Source organism: Rhinatrema bivittatum, chromosome 1 (assembly GCF_901001135.1).
Source record: "Rhinatrema bivittatum chromosome 1, aRhiBiv1.1, whole genome shotgun sequence".
NCBI classification, from domain to species: domain Eukaryota; kingdom Metazoa; phylum Chordata; class Amphibia; order Gymnophiona; family Rhinatrematidae; genus Rhinatrema; species Rhinatrema bivittatum.
This window is the reverse complement of record NC_042615.1, coordinates 237,285,469-237,305,673: the sequence shown is the minus strand read 5'-3', so window position 1 is coordinate 237,305,673 and position 20,205 is coordinate 237,285,469. Positions and strand designations below refer to the sequence as shown.

At 45.1% G+C, this 20,205-nt stretch overlaps 1 protein-coding gene across 1 annotated transcript in view; it reads left to right on the top strand.

The window, feature by feature from the left end:
• The first annotated feature begins 263 nt into the window (after positions 1-263).
• Positions 264-20,205, top strand: part of FGFRL1 (fibroblast growth factor receptor like 1) — a 479,061-nt gene continuing 459,119 nt past the window's right edge. Inside the window, exons 1-2 of the mRNA XM_029592748.1 lie at positions 264-938; positions 3,113-3,220. Of these exons, the coding sequence (XP_029448608.1) occupies positions 3,160-3,220 (61 nt within the window). The 5' untranslated portion in view covers positions 264-938; positions 3,113-3,159. The remainder of the gene's footprint in view (positions 939-3,112; positions 3,221-20,205) is intronic.

The window sequence follows — 20,205 nt, the reverse complement described above, 5'->3', positions numbered from 1 at the left end:
TGGAGAGATGTAAAGGAGCGCGCGGACAGACTCCGCTAATTGGATTTACAACTAATGTGGACCTGGGCGGGAGCGTACGCGCCCCTCTGCCACTTCGCAGCCACCGCTGCCGCTGGGGCGCTCCGCCCCCCCCTCCCACCCGCTTCCTGCGGCTTCCCAGGGCCCGCCCACTCCCCCGGCCCGCCTATCAGCTCTCCCCGCCCGTGGGTGTATGCAGATACGGGACAGGGGCGGGCAGCCAATGGGAGGAGAGGAGGGCCGGCCGGGAGGGTGCGGGCAGCGGGGAATTTCACGAGGACCTAGAAGAGAGAAACCCCAGAAGCCGAGGGAGAGAGAGAGACAGGAAAAAAAAAAAATAAGAACTGTGAGCTTCTTCTCATCAAAGTTGGCTGCAGCCTGCGTTTGTATCGTGCACTTAGAAACAGCTCATGCGAGTTGGAGGCAGAAGAGCCCGCGGCCCCGCAGGGAGGCGGTTGGGACCCTACAGAAGGGAGGTCCCTGCACCTACAGAGGGGGAAACCCGTGCGCGGGGTGGGGGACACCACCCCCGCTGAGGAGCCCGGGAGGCCCGGCCAGCAGCAGCAGCAGCAGCAGCAGGAGTGGCAGCCGTACCCCAGGTAGGGGGCGGGTGGTATCCGAGCCTTGCCTGCCAGCTCGCGCGCCCCAGCGAAGCCCCCTGCTTGTCCGGACCGAGCCAGCATCCCCGGGCGCCCAGAACTGCGGGCAGGGAGCAGCGAGACCAGGACACGGCGGGCGAGCAAGCAGCCTTCCGCCTGCGGACACTAAATGCGTTTAAAGTGTGCACGCAAAGCCCGAGCCCGCCTTTGTTACCCGCCGAGCCCAGGGCCTCAGGAGCACGAAGGCGAGAAGAAGCCGCACGTGTAAACGCTACAGTCGCAAGGGAATAGCGGGGGTTCCACTCCTGCCACGACTTAAAGGTAAGCCTTGGGAAGTCGGGCTGAGGTGAGGGCAGCTCCGGATCCCCTTTAGCCACCGGTGAGTGTAGGATTTTGGCGAGCCTGGGGGGGGGGGGTGGGGGGTGGAGTTGCGTATTCGGTGCGCATGGGGAGCCGGAGCCTGGCATCGCTTCGCTGCCTGTGCCAGGAGCCCCGCCGGGCACGAGGGGGGAAACCGCATTGCCCACCGCCCGAGGCTTGCCTGATGTTGGCAGACTGAGATATAGTGGGGCAGTGATGGTGGTGATTTGGGAGTTTTGCTGGCCAGATTGCCTAGTGCAAGAAACTCCAGCAGAATGCATGCCACCAAAAAAAAAAAAAATAGTGGCGGCTTCCATGTATCGCAGTATTCAGAAACACCTTCCTGGTTTTTTGTTTTTGTTTTTTTTTTTTTAATATAACGTACTGAGTGAATAATGCTTCTTGTAATAAGGTGCCTTGATGAGCCATGTATGTGCTGTTACAATTTCCCCCCAAACCAGGGCTTGATTCATGATCGTGGGTGGACCAAGTGGTCCTGACCCTTACCAGCCATCATCTCGTCTTCAGCCTGTCAAGCTGTGTCACCGCTAAGCAATCACGAATAAGGTGTGATCTGGAGATTTGTCTGACTTTAGTAGTAACAAAACCAAGAATAATGCCCTATGTGAGCTCAGATGTCACAGACCCGTAGAAGCAAATCGTTGCCTGCTGCCTTTTTCTTTTCACAGTTACTATAAAGGCATAGGAGCTGCTTGAGAAGTAGCCTGCTTACTTTTTTTTTTTGCAGGGTAGAGATAATGGCAGGACTGGGGGTTGCATGGCTTGTGCTCCGATCGTTGCATGAGAGGGCTGGCATGGCTCTGTACCTTGTACGTAGTCACGCGTTCAAATGCAGCCGAGCTCGCCTTTAATGTGCACTTCAAAGGCTCTGCGGTTACTATTCCGCCGTGCCGAGAAGAAGCGGTCAGGTTGAAACTTAAGACTGAGGCTGTTCACACGGAATAAAACCGAGCAAGGTCTCCTGGAAGCTCGGCTTCCACGAGAAGGTACCCTGCTGGTCCTGGACAGACTGCTCCGCTTAGCCGAGTGTCCCGAAGTTTAATTTTTTTGCAGATCTACTCTCCCCCCCCCCCCCCCCAAATAACATGTTTTCCTTTTGAAATTGAGTGTCCATGATTAAAAATACCTACAGAGTTTGAGCATTTTTTAATTTTGCAGACGGGGCTTCTCCAGCTCAGACTGTAGGAACTGGCAACAAAAAACCGTCTTCCACGTGGATCGATGTGTTGCTTGTTCAGTTGTTCTGTAAAAAAAAAAAAAAGGATAAAATAAAAATAATAATCCCAAACTCCTGACCCGTCTAGCGCCGTGAGCACTTCCCTCCCACCGCCTCCCTACACATTTGTAAACTAATGGCCTTGTGCGATTATTAGGTTTGTTGGATGCAATACTGAGATTGCTGCATGTCCTGCGGGCATAAAGCGTTTAGATCTGGCAGTTTACATGAGTCAGGAATTCCGACAGTGTTTAGAGAGTGCAAGTGAAGAGGAAGAGAATCGCATGTAATTACTGGGGGGGGGGGGGGGGGGGGAAGGCTCTGCCGATCGCGGTGTGCGCTGTGAAGGGGAACCACGCGTGGGCTCTCCCAGGAAACGAAGGGAACCGAGACGTTGCTACAGCAAGGGCTGCAGTTCATTCGGGGCCGGCCGGTGGTTTTTGGAGCAAGGCACAAGTGCATCCCCCCCCCCCCCCCCCCCTCCAGCAAGGAGCAAAGGGATTGAGTTGATCTAGGGACGTTTTCTGCATCAAGCTCTCTTTTAACCTTTCCGAAAATACTTTTTCTTTCGGACATGCGGTTTGTAACAGGTTTCGTATTGTCTCTTCCAGAACCGGTGCAATTTTCCATCCTGTGTTAGGTTATTCATGTGTACATGGAAATAGCCTCCCCTCGCTGGTTTCTTGGCATGCTTTTATATTAAGAAAAAGGTGAAGGCAGAGCAACGTTTGCGTGCCAAATTATGGGTTGCATGTATTTAGTTGATTTATGCGGAATAGCTGTACCAGTTATATTTTTCTGTTTCTGATTCTGCTGTGCTGCCATAAAACAAAATGTGGCCACATAATTAGGAGCATTTTCAATAGCTCACATGTTTATTTTTATTTTTGTTTTCCAGGTTGGTCCACCCAAATCGGTGCAGGCAGAGAAGATCCAGTTTTGAAAATGGAATTGCAGTTTGCTCTCCTCTTTGTAGGGATAATTGCGTTTTCTGAGTCAGCTAGAGGTAAGTAAGTGTGGATTTCAGGCAGCTGCTATGCATACCTCTTGGCCTTTGCTTTTAGGTTTTGTTCCAGGATATTTTAATTTTTAGTCAACAATTGTATGCCTTGTTCATTCCCCTTCTTCTTCACAATTCAATACATTTGCAGATAAAAATAAGGGCATGTTCGTTTTTTTGGCTCTTTGACTTATGAAAGTTGCAGATTTGTTGAGTGTTCATATTCAGCGAATTATTTAATTGGAGGTGAGTTTTAGTGTTTTTCTTCCTTCTTTGGTTTATGGGTAACAATTCTCAATTAACTTCCAGTATTCAGAGTGGAGTTAAAGAAAACAATGGCATTCCTCTGTGGATCAGGACTACCTCTCACCTCCTTGTAATCCGCTCCGGTTTCTGTGCTGTTTTCCCAATAGTTAATCAAACAAATCCATTAACTCCCCGAGTAACATACAAATGACAGGTTCTCAACAACTAGCACAGATTTTGCCACTGGTCACTGGCAGGTTGCATCAAGTAGGTTACTCAAAAGTAGTGTGCAACATCAGTTGTGTAAAATATAAGTCTGATCGGAACCCCCCCCCAAAAAAAAAAGTTTTTGGTGCATTTTAGGCTTGCTTTTTTTTTTTTTGACCTATTATGAATCCATTGTCCGTTTTCCAATTTGTTTAATTTATAGTAAGAACAAACCTAACAGAAAAGCTTCCACTTCTGCCAAGGGTGGCTCTGTACGGTCACTGAAACGAATAGTAATGTTCTGTTACATCTGGATTAGATGGGAGGTAGAGGTTACAGTTTTCCCTCCTTTATTTATTAGCAACAGCATGGACTGATACAGACTGGTGGAAGACAGGACAAATGATTTGGTGGTGTGCCCTTGCTACTTTTTGGTGACCCGAAAAATGCCAAAAAGTATATGGCAAAGCACCTCCAGGAAACTGCTCAGTGCACCGCATATGTTTTCATAGAACTGTTTCATGATGACCTTACATGGCCTTGAGAGAGTGCCTTTGGCTTATCAAGAAAAACAATTTTCTGTGAAGCAGGTTACAGTATCTCATTTCTTTAGATTCCGTTTTAATTTTTAGATTAAAATGTAAACGTTTCTGTTTTTTGTTGTTATAACTGCAAAGTCTTGGTCAGATTTCTGACAGCTAATGGCACGAAACAGAAAAATAGTTTCTGGTTTTCGTTCCTCTTTGCTTTATAAGACCCTAATAGCTCACAGTGCAGATGGATTATTGAGCCTCATGTGATGGGGCCAGCAGGGCTGCAAATTAGGATGGCCTTATTCTGAACACAGTGTTGTCACAGTAGGATATTGGGGCTTGCTAGGCTTTCGTTAGAAAAACCTCTGGTAGATCTGAGGCCTCGAAAGATGCATTTTCCATCTTTGGACAGTGTGTGCTTGCTTGAGCAGAATGTTCATTCCTTTGCTTCCAAGTTGTGTGTGCAGTTGCCTTACATTTCTGGCCTGTGCGGGGCATTTTATTGCATACGTGAAATATCTTAACAGTTACGATTCATGATGCCAGCTTTGTCTAAGGGCCTGCGTAGAGAACACAAGGCAACAGTCATTTATTCCTGACAGATTGCGGCTTTTCCTTTCATCTGGGGAGGAATGCTAGACATAACATCATGTTTCTGCGCTTGCTGGAGGTGCCATTAGGATAAAATGTCATCTGCCTTATCAGAAGAAGAGGGAGAAGGTTTCCTTAAAGATTTGCTTTCTTGACTGGTGGAGAAATTCCTGCTGCTCGGTGTAGGCTGCATATAGGCAGGGCGTATCGTGCACCTCCTACTTGCTGGCATTTGGAGAATGGGGAGAGTGAGAAATAAATAAGGCAAGGGGGAGAGCTATTCTTGAATGTGCAAACATGAAAGCATGCCTTTTAAGTGCCGCGTTCCAGTTAAACCTCATCGTCATCGCGTTTTATTGATTGGGTTTTTGGCATTCTGGTTCTAAAAGCAGCAGTGTTCTTGTGATATCGAGCACAGGTTCCAAGAACCCTGACCCAAAAGAAAAAACAAACCCCTTGCCCAGATCTACAAAAGCATTTTTGCCATAGACACTAAATCGGGTAAATCTTTTATTGCACCTGGCCCAAAGGTTGTGTAAAATAAGAGTAAATATTGATAAAAAAAACCCAACAAATTCAAATGAAAACAATTTAGGATAAAAGAACTCTGTTGCTTTTGCAATTCATTGCCAAAAAGATTTTTGAAGATCCTTGTAAAGGCCTTGAAGTGTATCCAATGATTTTGCACTCTGTTTTTGGGTGTTTTTTTTTTTTTTTTTTTGAGTGGGTGAATTATGACACGGGATACCGTTTTTACCAGTTTCTTTTCCCTGTAGCTTTCGCTGGGAATCCTTTTGGTCAGTTTTCCCTTTGCTTTCTTCATTGACGTGGTACAGTGTTTTTTCTCTTTCAGATGTCAGGCAGTACAAATTGCCCATTTCTTCTGCATGCGGCAGGCAGACTGTCAGAAGCGCTGCTCCTTGATACTGTGCAAGCAGTGCATTGGTTCTTTGCTCAGGCAGGCTGAGTCCTGGGCTGGATGGAGTGGGTGAGAGAGTCGGTGGTTATGCCAAAGGCTAGCATTTCCCATTTTTGCAGGGATGCTCACATTTTTTTTTTTTTTTTTTTAGATTAATATCTTGGATGCAGTGTTGTTTATTGCTAAGGATGAGATTACCCATTGAAAAATGTATGGCTGCAAAATCTTTTTGACACTTAGGTGCATATTAACTAAGTTTTTTGAAGAGGGGAACAGTGGTTGGTGAATTTCTGCAGTTTCTTAGGAATCGTTGAACTGAAGAGTTTATTTTGCGATTTGAGGATTTGAAGATGAGATTTGTTTGGGGGGGGGGAAGGTTACGGATTTAGGGTAGTGAGGAGGCTACATTTGTGAGCAGATCAAACTTCAAGAAGGGGGTTTATTATGGTCTAATGTAAGGGAAGAGCAGGATACTAGGGAAGTAGGAAGTTCAGCTTTGGATCCTAGGTTATGCAGTCAGTGTGCGCTCCGATATCTCAGGCACCTGGGAATAGTTAGCCCATGTTGCTGAAGGCTCTGATTCTGAAAGTCTTTTGCAGTACTGAGAGGGTTATTTCATGTAATTTCAGTTTTTTAATTTTATTTTCCCTGATAATTTCAGTGTTGTAACGAAACATGACTTTGCTATAACAAACAGGAGAAAAGTAATTTTTCCACTGAATCTTTTTGTTATATCATTGAAATTCCCAGGGAAATAAAATAAAAACTGAAAACAAGTCCCTCATTTATATATAAGCATTGCACGAGGTGTGTGTGGAGAGCGTGATAGGGGGATATAGAGGTATTAATTGCACAAGATGCCAGCATTTTCCAGCAGAGAAGGAGTTCTAGAAGGAGAGGAGGCCATGACGGGCTAAAGGGGAAATAGATTCAGGAGTAACATCAGAAAATAGTAAGGGGTGGGTGGATGCATCCTTCCAGGGGAAGAGGTATGGAGGGGAAAAAGAGGAACTGAATTCAGGAGGGCCCGGGACAAGCACAGGTAGATCCTTAGTTGGAAGGGCGTGAAGAGAAAGCCAGAGACTGGCAGAGGGGTCTGCAGACCAGGCAGACCCGATGGGCTTTCTGGTCCTTGCCCGTTGGCCTGTTGTGTTTCAGTGCGGCATCGGAAAGTACGGCAGGGAGCCCAGAGCACTACTAAGTGAAGCGATTTTGTAAGAGTTCTGCTATAGCAAAACATTTTTGTGGGTGAACATGGGAGAAATTTAGAATTTATTTATTTTTTTTTAAATTCAGTGCTTTTATTGGTTTATCGGGTTCGCTTAGAGGTAAATGACTTCGTGAAGAGGCAGCTGAATGGATTTGCAGGTTAAATTCAGTGCTTCTTTACCAGATGCATCGAGTGATTTGGCTCGGTTCCTTTTGATAGTGACTCTTCTGAAGAGTCTCAGGCTGCAGTTCACCACTGACAGGGGGTGGAAGTCCCTTTCAGGCCCTTAGGGGAAGTGTTGGCAGACATTAGCCACTCTGTTTCCACTGCGGGCACTTTTTACACGGAAAATTCTGCACCTAGATTTGGAAAAGCAAGCCGCACGTTTTCGTTTTCCCTTTCTGATAGGGATGTGAATCGGGTGCCCGATCGTTCCCGCTTTCGGGTTTGTCTGGCCGCAGGAAAATCTAGTTTTCCCACAGATTGCCCTTTTTTTTTTTTTTTTGTGAAAAATCGGTTTTTGGGTTAGTGCGCAAAAAGTAACAAAGGATAACAAAAATAAAACTTTTTTTGTTAGCACGCATTAACCCGAAAGACGATTTTTACGAAAATTCGGGGGGGGGGGGGGGGTCGTTTCATTTTTTACCTGATATATATCAAATTTAGAAATATCGTACGATATTTCAATTCGTTATAAAAACGATTCACATCCCTACTTTCTGATGTGGATAACTTCCTGCCGGGAATACCACCTCCCGAGGCTGCCATGGCTGCATGTGCTATGCAGCCCCGTGCTTGCATTAAGGGTAAAAACCCGTTTTTTTATTTGGAGAAATTGCTTTGGAAAATTTTGTCTCCCCGTGTGAAACCGTGATGGGAGTGTAATTGATGCTATATCTTAAGGATGTTTTTAATTGTATAAATTCTAGCTTTTTGCATAGATGCCTGGCCTGGTTTACATGATGCCCTGAAAGAAAAGTGTATGTATATGAAATGTGCGTCTGGGCTCTGGTTTGTAGACAGTCAAGAATGCTGCTCAGGAATTTTGGTTTCATTTTTTTTTTTTTTTCAGCTCCATATAGCCTCCATTTGCTGGCTTTATGACATGCTCTTTTTTTGCTTCATACAGCACCATACTGAGGGGGGGGGGGGGCAGAGTTTTACCCCATTGCATGCCTGGCAGTGTTGCTCTGATTTCCTGGTTGATTTCCCCAGGAAAACCATGGGTAGAACCCGGGCAGGTCCTAGCTTGTCCCCTTTGACATGGAGCTGTATTGCTTGGTGGTGTTGAGTGCATCTGTTCTTCCAGCGAGATGAATCCCTGCGACCTCAGCCAGCGAGAGATCTGTGGCAGGGCATTTGCAGTTTTAAAGATGCATATAGACAGTTTAGAAGCCTTGTGCACGACATGGAGCTTTTGGCAGCCGAGGAGCACGTGCATATTTCTACAACTGCACAAATTTAGTGTGTGTTGCACTTAAGAGGTTGTTTTTTTTTTTTTTAATTTTTATTTTATTTATGGCTGACTTTGTATAATTTTTTTAAAATTGTCTTTTTGGACTGCAGAGGCAGTGTTCACAGTCCCTGGCTGTCACACACAGCAGTGCCACCTACCATCCGTTATAAAATCCGGGCTTGTACCGTGCTCTGTAGGCCAAGGATGGGACTGCTGCTGGGATGGCCAGGCCGGAGGGACATAAAGGAGGTGAATCCCTGTAGCTGTGAACAAAAGGGCTTGTGGTGTCCCCCGTCCCTCCCCCAAAAAAGGGCACCAGAGCCAAAAGTCCAGCAGCGAGCAGATCTGGTAAAAGAAGCACAGCACTTGAAAGCTACTCGCAAGCATATTAAGTTAGCCCAGTAAAAAGGCATCGTTTACGACTCTTTTTTTTAGTTCTACTAGCGCAACAACCACACCATTTTGTTCTAAAGGGCGCCGCACACGGTTCGGTACCCTGTGTTCAGTCCAAATTTTGTTGTTAAGACCTTGGTTTTGACATTCTTTCAGCTATCTCATGGCAAGTCCTCCGCTCCTGGCAGCAACCTTGCTAGCAAGAGAGACACACAAATTACCTCACCCTCCCTGAATCCAATTAGCCCAGGTTGACTATATCACAGATTGGTTTTTTTTTTTTTTTTTTTTTTTTTACATATGTTGTAAATTTCTCTGAGTGTTTCTTGGTGGCGTGATCCATAAATGTAATTTAATAACTTGTATAATGAACACTAAAAGAAAAAAGAAAAGTCTGATTCCATTCCTTAGCAGCTTGGTGGTCACGCTGCCCTGAGTGAGGTTGCTGTCGCCCAGTATTTTTTATTTATTTAAAATACTTATATACCACTCTGTCATCAATTCTAAGCAGTTAAGTTGCAACATCCATAAAATAGGCAATTCAATACTAAATCAATAGGCACACATTTTGCAAAATGATTAAATCACAAAACATTAAAAGCAATTATAAAAACCAAACTGCAGAATTTCACAAGAACAATGAAACATCATGAAATATAAATGTAAAGACAAACAAAATAAAACAGAATAAAACAAAATAAGACAAATTAAGCAAACTAAAACAAGCTAAAACAGAATAAAAAAAAGTAAAAACAAGCAAAAAAATACAAGTTAAAAAGAATGTCCAAGGTAGAGGTTGAAGAGTTTAAAATATAATGACTCAACATCAACATTTTAATTGATATGGTGCACTTTAAAAATATAAGGCCCATGAGACAATACATTTCCTTTAAAAGTTACCCAAGCAATTCCCTGTCCTAGGTGATTTATAGCATTTTAGTCAACAAAATGCGTATTGTGGCGAAGCAGTTTCTTGCTCTGGTGGTTGTTGAGTGGGATATTGGCATTGTGGTGTTCTGAGATGCAGGAAGTAATGCAGTCGCTGTGTTAGTCCAGTTCACTGTATAGGAGCAAAGGTTAGCAAACAAGTTGCAGGCGCTGCTTTTTTTATTGGACTTTATGGAAGGCATTATGGGCCTGATTTACTAAGCTGTTTTTTCTGCCATAGACGCAGAAGAATGTGGATAAGAGCCTTGGCTAATCAGGTCCTAAGTTAGTTCAATAGAAAGGCAGCATTTGCAGTTTGTTTGTTTGAGGACCTGCGTTTCCGTATGCTGCATGAGCTGATTATCATGTGATATGGGGCAGTGGCTGGAAAAAAAAAACGTCGATGGGCTGAGTAGCACCTGTCATTGCACAGTCCCTTCCTGAAATGCTCATGCACCTCTGGACACTGGATTGGTGTGAACATGGTACATGGGTGAACGTGTAGGCTCCGCCCCCTCTATGCAACAGTGAATTGGCCTCTTCCTTGAAATGAATTAAATTCGTTGCTAGTTAAAATGTTTCTGTGTTGAGATTTAGGTTTTGTTTCACTAAACTCTTTTCTGTTTCTATTCTGACCCAAGGAAGAGAACTGAATGCTAACTCTAGTAAGCTGGTCATGGTCAATATGTTTTGTTAATCCAATAAAAAGGTATAGCATTATATCTTTTGTTTAACTTTTATTGCTGAAAGACAAAGAATGGGGGAAAAGTCTTTGTGAATCGTGCTCTTAATGCAGTCTTTGCATGTTACCTTCATAATGGTACGCGTGTTTTGAATCTGATGATTCTCTGTTTAGTCTCGTTTATTTCTATGGATACAGACTTCTGCTTCCATCATTTTCCTGCTGGATCATGTATAGTGCGCCTGGGCAGATTCATTTATAGGTTTAAGCATAATACAGGAGTTATGGCTCTTTCATCTTTACAGGTTTTTCCTTCCTTTATAATTAAAGGTAATTTTGATTTTGGCTCCTTCTGTTCCCTGTAAGTATAAATGAACACGCTATCTCCATGTTACTCCGTTAATTTGGTTTGTATAGCACTTTCATCTAAGGGCGTGCGTGGCAGCGAGTGTCATGATTTACTAAGGGATGTCCGCGTTGCTGGGCCGTGTCTTGCGTGGGACACCAGAGGTATGTTAAATGATCTCTACCGCCGCGTCTCTCCTCTCTCCATTGGGAATGCAGCCAACATGAAACCGGAGCAGCGAGACTGCGCACCTCGCACCCTGATTCCCAAGGACAACCCTGCTTGCTGTTCGTGCAGATTCCATCGTGCCCCTCCTTTGTTTGGGCTTCTGGCAGGGGTGGGGAACATCATACCAAAAAAAAAAAAAGTGGCAGCCGTGATGTAGTAACACGAACATGATGCTTGGTATCACAGGTGCAGCGTTCTTGAATTTCGACCAAGAACGGTCTCCCCTTCCCTCTGATCAGCGTTTATAGTAAGAAAGTGATAGCAAGTAAGTCTTGCCATAGTGTTACTGGGTGTCACTAATAAAGCAGAAGGGTATATATGGAAGTGGACTCGCATTGCTATGATAGTTGCAAGGCTTGCAGTATGACATTGGAGAATGCTTGAAGTGGGCCTTTTCAAAGAATGGTGTATGCTTTGATATCTTTACTATATCCTCTGAACAGCTTAAGCGCTAGTATGTGATAAGCCTGGGGGAAATTTCAAAAAATTTTGGTCCCTTTTTTTGGAATATATCTTAGAATTAAAATACATGAGAGACTGAGGCCTTGGCTTGATCTCCTCTTACTGGGCAGAGGGAATGCTGACTGGCATTTCTATTTATTTGGTCATTTTATATACCGTCGTTCCATATCAAGATCGCAACTGTTTATTGAAATAATTCATAGCTATAAATCATCAGTTATTGATGCTTTACAGAGGTAGCTTTCATAAAGAGAAATTAACATATCAAATGAAATGTTCCACTTAGTAAATCTTTCCGCTTAGTAAAGATAAGACATAAGGCAAGTAGTTTATGAAAATAATGTATAACACCTCTCACAAAATAATCAATACATTATATTGAGATTCTTACGTTCTTTCATTACATTTTATTCCTCATGCTTCAGATTAATATCTCTCGTCATTCATGATACTGTAGTTCTCTTACATTCTGATGTTTTTAAGTTAGGTGATATGCATTTTTGAATAGCCATGTTTTTAGCTCGCATTTAAATCTTTCTATCTGGTATCAAACATAGCATCTCAGGTAGAGAGCTCCAAAGCTGTGGACCTGCTATAGAAAACACGTGATCTCTTATTTGAGTCAGTCGTGCAGTCCGTGTTGTAGTTGGTCAATAGTCTTATTTTGAGATCTTAGCGTCCACTGAGGTGTGTATGGTTGCAATGTCGTGCCAATCAGAACAGTATTGCTGGAATGAATGACTTTGAATATTAACGAGAATACTTGGTAATAAATTCAGGATTGTACTGGCAGCCAGTGCAGTGAAATCAGCAAGGGTGTAATGTGTTCAAACTTCCTAGTTCCTAATAAAAGTCTAGCTGAGACATTTTGTAATAATTGTAATGGTTTTAAGAGACAAGAGGGAAGACTGAGTAATGGAGAGTTACAGTAATCTGGGTTTGAGAAAATTAAGAGTTTGCAATCCAGTACTGTATGGGCTAAACGGGTCCCTGCTTTTTATCCCTGTACTTCTTTACATTGCCTATGCATGAGTGAACTTGCACGCCTAGGTTCAGCAAAACCATATATTAGTGATGGAAATGCAAGTATGGAGAGAGTTCGATGGATGTGAAGGGTCAGTGACCCGCATGTGTTTAACTTTCAAAGGGAGGGGAGAAAAGTGTCCAGACTGGATGGGTTTAGTTCATTTACTTAATATTTTTTTTTTTTTTTTAACGGTGAGGTGATCTGTCAGTTGTGCTATTGCTGACTCTGGGCACTGAGAGGAAGTGGGGGCAGGAGGAGAGGCTGGGTGGCATTCCCTAGGGATGGGTACTTTTCAGCTGGTACAGTTTATTTACTTCCCATGAGAAGAGGAGAACAAGTGACAGCTCAGAAAACCCTCAGCTTTCAAGATTCTGAAAGCCGCCTTCTGGTGAAATAAAGTACCTGCAGCGGAATGTAAGGTTCCGGATGATTCCAGAGCTGACCCTGGGTTTTTCCTAAGGGTGTCGGGAACCCTTTTTAAGGTTCTTATACTTGCTTATAGACCAACTTAAGAATTTCCCAAAGGTGTTGCCATTGCATGAGCTTTCCTGACTGCCTGGATCCCTTCTTCAGGGGACCTGCATTGTCTCAGAAACTCACGTGGCACCTTTGCTGAATTCTTTGTTTTTCAAATATAAAACTTTCAGAAGCAACAACGCATTCAGTTTTCCTCAGGGCTTAGGTCTGGCTACTAGCCTTCTACACTGTCTGGTATCTGTTTCCCGGAAGGCTCCTGGCAAGATGGAATGTATTTCTCACCATGCAATAACTGAATATGCCCAAAAAGGGGGAATTAAGCATTAAATGGGCCAGATCTGCGCTGTAAGACACACAGCAGCGCCGTACTGCTGAAGAAGGGCTTGCTTTTACAAGGTCAGCTTTATCCAAAGGGGCTTGCTTTAATTCCACCTCCCTTTTCCTTTCACAGGGGCTTGATTCAGATCCTTCACTAGGTTGTAGATTGCCCGGTGGAAGCTTCCGGATGCATTGAATCCTTCCGACTGTTTTGATAAGCAGACGCATGAATCGGGCCCTCTTATACAACCCAGTCCTCCTTTTAACTTTCTCTCAGTTAAGTTTAAAACCATGCAAATGGAATTGTTTTAAAACACTCTTAATCACCCGTTTATTTAATTATTTATTTATTTGGAACTTTTATATACCGACATTCATGTGCAAAATTACATATCACATCGGTTTACAGCGAAACGTTAAAAGCATAAACGAATGCATTACATCGAACAAGGGATACAGGTAACTGGGATCAAAGGTTACAAATAAATACTCAGCTCTTCCTGAGAGCAAGAAACTAAAACGCACAGTATCACATTTCCAGTATACATAACAGGGGATTAAAGCTAACTTTGCTAGAAAATGAAGTCGAGAAGGAACAAAACGTATGAAACTGGGTGAGAATGGACCAATGGGATATTCATTTGAGGAAGTATTCGGTAGGTGTCACATCTTGGTTTCTTTCCACTTCTAATTGTTAGGGGGGGGGTGTCTTCCCCCTACCTTTCACCTTCCATCTTCAAAATCACCCTCCCCATTTCCTGGAGAACGGGCCTGAGCTCTTGATACTCTTCGCCCCCCCCCCCCCTCACTGGCCAAGGGCACCTCATCCAGGGGCCGTGACGTGGCGGCAGTTCTCCCCCCACCTTCCCTTCCCTATCTCTGTGGGTTATGGCCTGAGCTGGGAGGGTTGGTCATTCCAGTTTTTTTGACACCAGCAAGAGAGAAATGAGGAGGGTGAAAGAAACCTGTGTCGAAATTGTTACATTAATTACTCGGAGCTGACATTGTTTCCTTCTCAAAGTAATATCGCATCTTCTGATCTGAGAGTGACGTTATGGCATTCAGCTTTCATAGGCACTAATTGATGGTCTAAATGTGCCAGCGCAGATGCCGTGTGAGTCAGAAACACAGACCGCATAGGGAATGCATTTATTAAGCCTTCTCTGCCTAACCCAGGGGTCCGCTTGGCATTTAAGCAGGCGCTCGGGGTGCAGACGGACTGGCGCTTGTTAAGGACCTGCTCTGGCACTTAACTCCTGCGAGGGCAGGGCTCTGCCATCTGAGGTTTCCATCTCAAGCAAAAAAAAAAAAATTGCAAACAAACATTTCCTTCAGCTTACTTTGGAAAAGACCAAAACTGTTGCCTTTTTCCCTCAAGTTTTAGGCCGTTCAGGAATTAATGAGGCCTTCTGTTTTTGCAAAGGTTAGAAATTCCTTCTGCTTATACAGTCACGCCATTGAAAAGTTCAGCTCCAAGGCACTTCCTGGTACTAACTGCCCAAGTCAGTCAAGCTGTTTTCAGGAACCTGTTAAACTCCCATAATATTTCCTTTTTCTTAGGGTTTATGCTGGCTGACCTTGGCTGTAGCTTTGTTTTATGTGTCTCTGTGTCAGTGCTTTGACTCACGCCACCCCCACTTCTTTCACTCTATTTCACCATGCATTACTCCCCGGCGCATCATTTCAGTCCTGTCAGCTACAGACGGGGAGGCAGGTTTTACATTTTCTTTACAGAGGATGCATGCATGCCACTTGCTGGTGGTGTTTTTTTCTTGGACACGGTAGAGCATTTATGCCTTTTGAGCCAAGTAAGCTGAACCATCGCGCCTCACCCCGGACTGGCATGCCCAGGCGACTCGGAAACCCCCTTAACAGCCCTCCTCGACTTACTCATGGCGCTGTTCCTTTGTAGCGGCAGGCCGTCTTTTTCTTCTTCCCCTGTCCCCACGACTTGAATGTGTTCCCTCCGTGTCATTCCCGAGCCCAGCTAGCCCTGCCGGTCCTGAGTCCACGGCTCTGTGGCCTGAGCCACGAGGCAAGCTCTAAACTGCTGCTGTAAGACAATCTTAGTGTTTGGGGGGTGTGTGTGTGTATTTTTTTTTAATGGCCTACCTGCTGCTAATTTTTTGGCTCTTGTGAAGCGATACCAGACCGGTGTGTGCGCCAGGGTCCAGGATTTCTCTGCAACTTTCGCGCGGCATTTAAAATCCCTGTAAAAGCAGGCGGACCCTATGTTAATTTGGCGCCACGGGCCGATTTTGGTACAAACCCAAAAAGTGCCCCTTGATATCATTCCTCATGGACGAGAGGGTGGCCGCCTAATCTTCCTGTTCCTGGGTTTGTTTTTGACTTTTTTTTTTTTCCCCCCCCAGCCGACTCAGTTTGGGCATGGTCAAGGCGACCTAGCATATTGGGGATCAAAAGAGGCTTGGACGAGTCCCTGGAGGAAAAATCCATAACACCTTATTAGCCAGGTAGATGAAACAAAGCCCTTGCCATCCCTGGGAGGTATCTGCCAGGTACTTTATGACCTGGCTTGGCCACCGTAGGAGAAAAGATGCTGGGCTCAGCAGACTTTTTTTTGTCTGACCCAGCACGGCGGTACTTACCGTTCTTATGGCTGTGAGCTGGAAAGTCGTGGGCTGCAGGATGAGCGCGCAACGCCTTGAAAGGGGGGACACCTGGACACAGGGAGGGTGACGAGAGCTGGACGCAGAATGGAAGTGTTGTTTGAGTAAAGTTAATATATACTGTCTGCCCCTGGATCTGTTCACATTTCTGATTCTCTTCCCCCCCCCCCCCCCCCACGCCTTCCGAGTCAAATAAACATCAGCTGCGTGGTCTTCGTTTTATTTGCTCTGACTACACAGTCTGCCCATTGTGTCAGGGCAGCAACACCGTTTCCCCTCAGCCCTGGGAGGAGCCCGACGTTTGTATTTCTTCTGATGCTCTTCAGTTTTTAGGCGGAAACTCGGCCAGTAACTCCAGGCTACTGCTTCCATTAAATGTTCAAACTGAATTCTGAGTTGATACGGGAAAGGAAAAAAAACAAAAAACCAAAGAAGCAAATTGGGAACAGAGACTTCCTGAGGGAGACTGCAATTTCTCTTGGTGAATTTTTTTTTTCTTCTGCGTAACATTAGAAGTCGAAGTGGTTTATATCTTGGCAAGAGAAGCAGTCACGCCCTGCCTCCTCCCCCCTCTGCAACCCCCACCCTGCTCCACCTTCCCCCCTCTGTCTGGTAAGTTGGTACCATGCAAGGTTTACAGGATCTTGGATGTCTCTCTCTTGAGTGAGTGAGAAGCTGGTGAGATCGGAGCTGGGAGACGTTTCGTGCGCACTATGGTGCAGATCAAAGGAGCGTGGAGCCATCGGGTGCTTGGATGTGGAAGGAGGGGGGAAAAAAATGCAGAGCTCATGGCGAAACGTTTTATTTATTTGTTTGCAGCACAAGATGCTTTACGCTGTTCCCATGCCTCGTGGGTCTGCTGGATTTAACGCAGGCTGCACTGTCCATCCAGGTCGATGTTGTGTTTTTCCGTTACTGAGCCGTGCCGGTAAAAACAGACTTAAAATGCTTTCTTGAGGTTTGCCATCGAGTTGGGTGGTTGGATGCTGCCTGCTCTGGCGGGTTCAGGAGGCAGGGGTAGTGATGGGAAACATAGCAATGGGCTGTAGTGGAGCCCACTGGCAAAGTGGTTTCCATCAAATGTAACGTCCGATCATTAGTGTTTTGTTGTTTTCAGTGGGAGATGTGAAAATTTAAAATAATTGTGTTCAGGTTTTCCTACAAGTGGAACAGAAGAGCGCAGAGTGGTGAAAAGCACTGAAACTAAACAGACACCCGGTGAATAACGGTGGAAATTTCAGGGCCGCGACTTTATTGAATGCTGCAGTTAACCTTACGTGGCCCAAGCCGGCCTTGCCTCTCTGCCTTCGCTCCTGTCGCACCTTCTTGTCTCCGGGCAGCCGGCCTCGAGTGGCCCCTCCCACCGCTGGTCTTCTTGCTCTGTGACACTGTTCTCGACGTGTCTCGTGGTCCAAGTTCCTCCGTGCCCACTGATGGCTTGGGAAGTCCCACCAAAACCCCCTGCTTCCCCTCGAGCTGCAGCAGGCTCAGGCCCAGTCGTACAATTGCAATAATTATTTACCCCCCCTGCCCCAGTCCCACCCCTGCATGCACCGTAAGAGAGGGGTGGGGGTGCAGTCAGGTATGGAGGGCGAGCAATCCAGCCTGCTCTTTTAAATCTGCAGACTAATCCCTCCCTCCCACCGTTTGTGGGGAGGTGGTGTTTCAGAGGAGTGAGGGTATCCTAGGGATGTGGCATCAGCGCTAGGTTAATGGTGCTTCCCTGGACTCTGCTGTCCAGTGGCTTCCTCTTACCATAAGGCACTAGCTTTGATTCACGGATGAATGCATTGTATTCCGAAACCGCAGCGGTTTTATAGAAAATAAAACTACTTCCACTGTGCCTTTAAAGTAGCAGCAGCACTGGCAAAAAATGTCTCTGCATAATGATTCTGCAGGTTAAACTGCCCTTCATTTCTACCCTTTCTATGTACTGTGCAGGTATGACTTCTGCACAAGATTGTATTTTTTTTTTTTTTTAATGGAATCGTTGAAATCAATCAAATAAAGATAGAATTCGCCATTCATTAAAATTCTTCCCAGGTTATTGTTGATTCTGTTTTAGCTTTCAAGGACGTGCCGGGGTTACGTTAGAAAGACCTTCTCCTAGTTAGCCCTTCCCACCGCTTGCAAATCTACATAAATCTGGAGCCACAGCGCTGATCCTTAGCTAAACCCCGTACCGTTATCGCGCTGTAATGGAGTAAAGCACGAATACAGCATCAACGACTAAAGAGGAAGTTCGGGGGAGGAGCTTTATGATGACCTCTCCACAAATCATTGAAAGGAGATATGACAGTGTATCTTTGGTTCTTAAAAAGAAAACTGTAAAAAGTTCCCTAAGAAATAAAAGGAAAAGTTCAAGGTGATTATTTTTGGCAGCCTCATGCTAACGCGCTGCTGCTGTAAAATCCCATTTCTCAGAATGGCCACCTTGTTGCATAATGTGGAAGCTGCTTAAAGCTTAAAGTCAACAAATCAGACTAAAAGGGACTCTTGTTTCATAAGCAGAGGAACACTGCATTACTTCTTCCCCTTCCTCGGTGACCTCTCATCTAGACGGAGATCAGTTGCAGAATATTTCCACCCTGAGCAGCGTGCAGGAACCTTGGGCTTTTTCAAAAATTTTTATTTTACTGTCAGAGCAACCGATCTTAAACCAAGCCAGGGCGAGCTCTCTGCTGCTGTTCCTGTTTTATGTGTTGTGCATGGTCTTTGAGACAGCAGATAACTCTTCGTTGTAGTGACTGACTGACCTGGACAGTGGTTGTCATCTCATGGTTAAAGAAAGTCACTGGAAACCCTGTGAAACGCCTCCAGATTGGGTGAAAAGTAGCTAGAACAATGATGCTGCACGGTGGCACTGCACCATTGCCGCTCAAGACACTCTCTCAGACAGACTGAAATGTTTGCCACTATGCCGGTGTTTGTGCTCACCAAGGGCCCGATTTTCAAAAGCATTTACGTGTTTAAAAGTGGCTTTTACATGTGCATGCAAGTGGATTTTTGAAAATTGCTACAATGAATGTCCATAGGTTGTAAGTGCACGTAACGTGGCTAAGTGGGTTTTGAAAGTTGCCATGCTAATGCATTACAATGACACGTGTAACTCCTCTGAAAATTCATATGCAACAGCACAACTTTCAAAAACTTTGTCATACATCATTTGCATATGGAAGGCGTGCAGAGACTTCTGTCCCAAAAATACATGCATATACTTAAACTCACACATGTATCTGTAATGCAGGAGCACACAAGCTTTACTTATTGTATAAAAATGCGTTTGTTTATTTTACATACCCAGAATTAAACGTGGAGGCAGATATGTTATAAAGTAATGCATGTACTCTGCTTCTGGATATACTTGTGCCGATTATCTCCAGCATTTCGTCCAGGGGACCCCACAGCCAGTCGGGGTTTCAGGATATCCACAGTGAATATGCATGAGATAAATCTGCATATACTGAGTCTCCATGGAATGCAAATGTATCTCATGCATATTTATTGTGGATATCCAGAAGACCTGACTGGGTCTGGGGTCCCCAGGACAGGTTTGGGAAGTCCTGACCTAGACCCTCCAGCACTTCACCCTGAATCCCCAACAGTTCACCCAGACCTCCAACCCAAAAACTACAGATTACAAATGCGTGAGTCTGTTAGCAGGAGTAAAAGTGTATGGACAGGTTTAAATATGGATGCGCATATATTGCTTACAAAATATCTACTTGTGCGTACGCCTCTAGTCTACTTTTTTTTTTCTGTTAACGTTTACACGCGACACTGTAAGTACGTGCGTACTTGAGGTTTATGAAATAGCGCATACATGATGATTTTACATGTGCATCCCCTGCGTAACTGTTTCAAAATTGCCTCCTTGGTGAGTGATCCCTACCCCTCTCAGGCTAGCATCATCAAGAAAAACTGTTGTGCTTAACTGCCAGCCCTTCCCGAGCTGTGCAGCAGCCGCATCCTCCGCCCCCAGGACGCACATTGGCTCCACTGCTCGCGTCCACGGTCGTCCTCACACAGAATCCTCCTCGGGAGAGGACATGCACGTCCCTGACTTGTCTCACCCCAGCCTTCCTGTGCCTGGAGCTTTAATCGCAGTATCCCCCCATCCCAGCCCTGGTGCTCTCCTAGTGACCGCGCCTTGAGCCCATTCCTGCCAAGAATTATTGAATGGAAATGAAGATGTCCTCAGGAGCCAAGGGTGGGGTGAACGTTTGCTGCTAAAAAAGATATTTTTCTGCTTCTGGTCAAGACCTGCTCAGTCACAGGCCGATATACAACGGTGCGCTCAGCTGAGCGCACCCTTTAGCGCCCCATTTGGCCTCACATT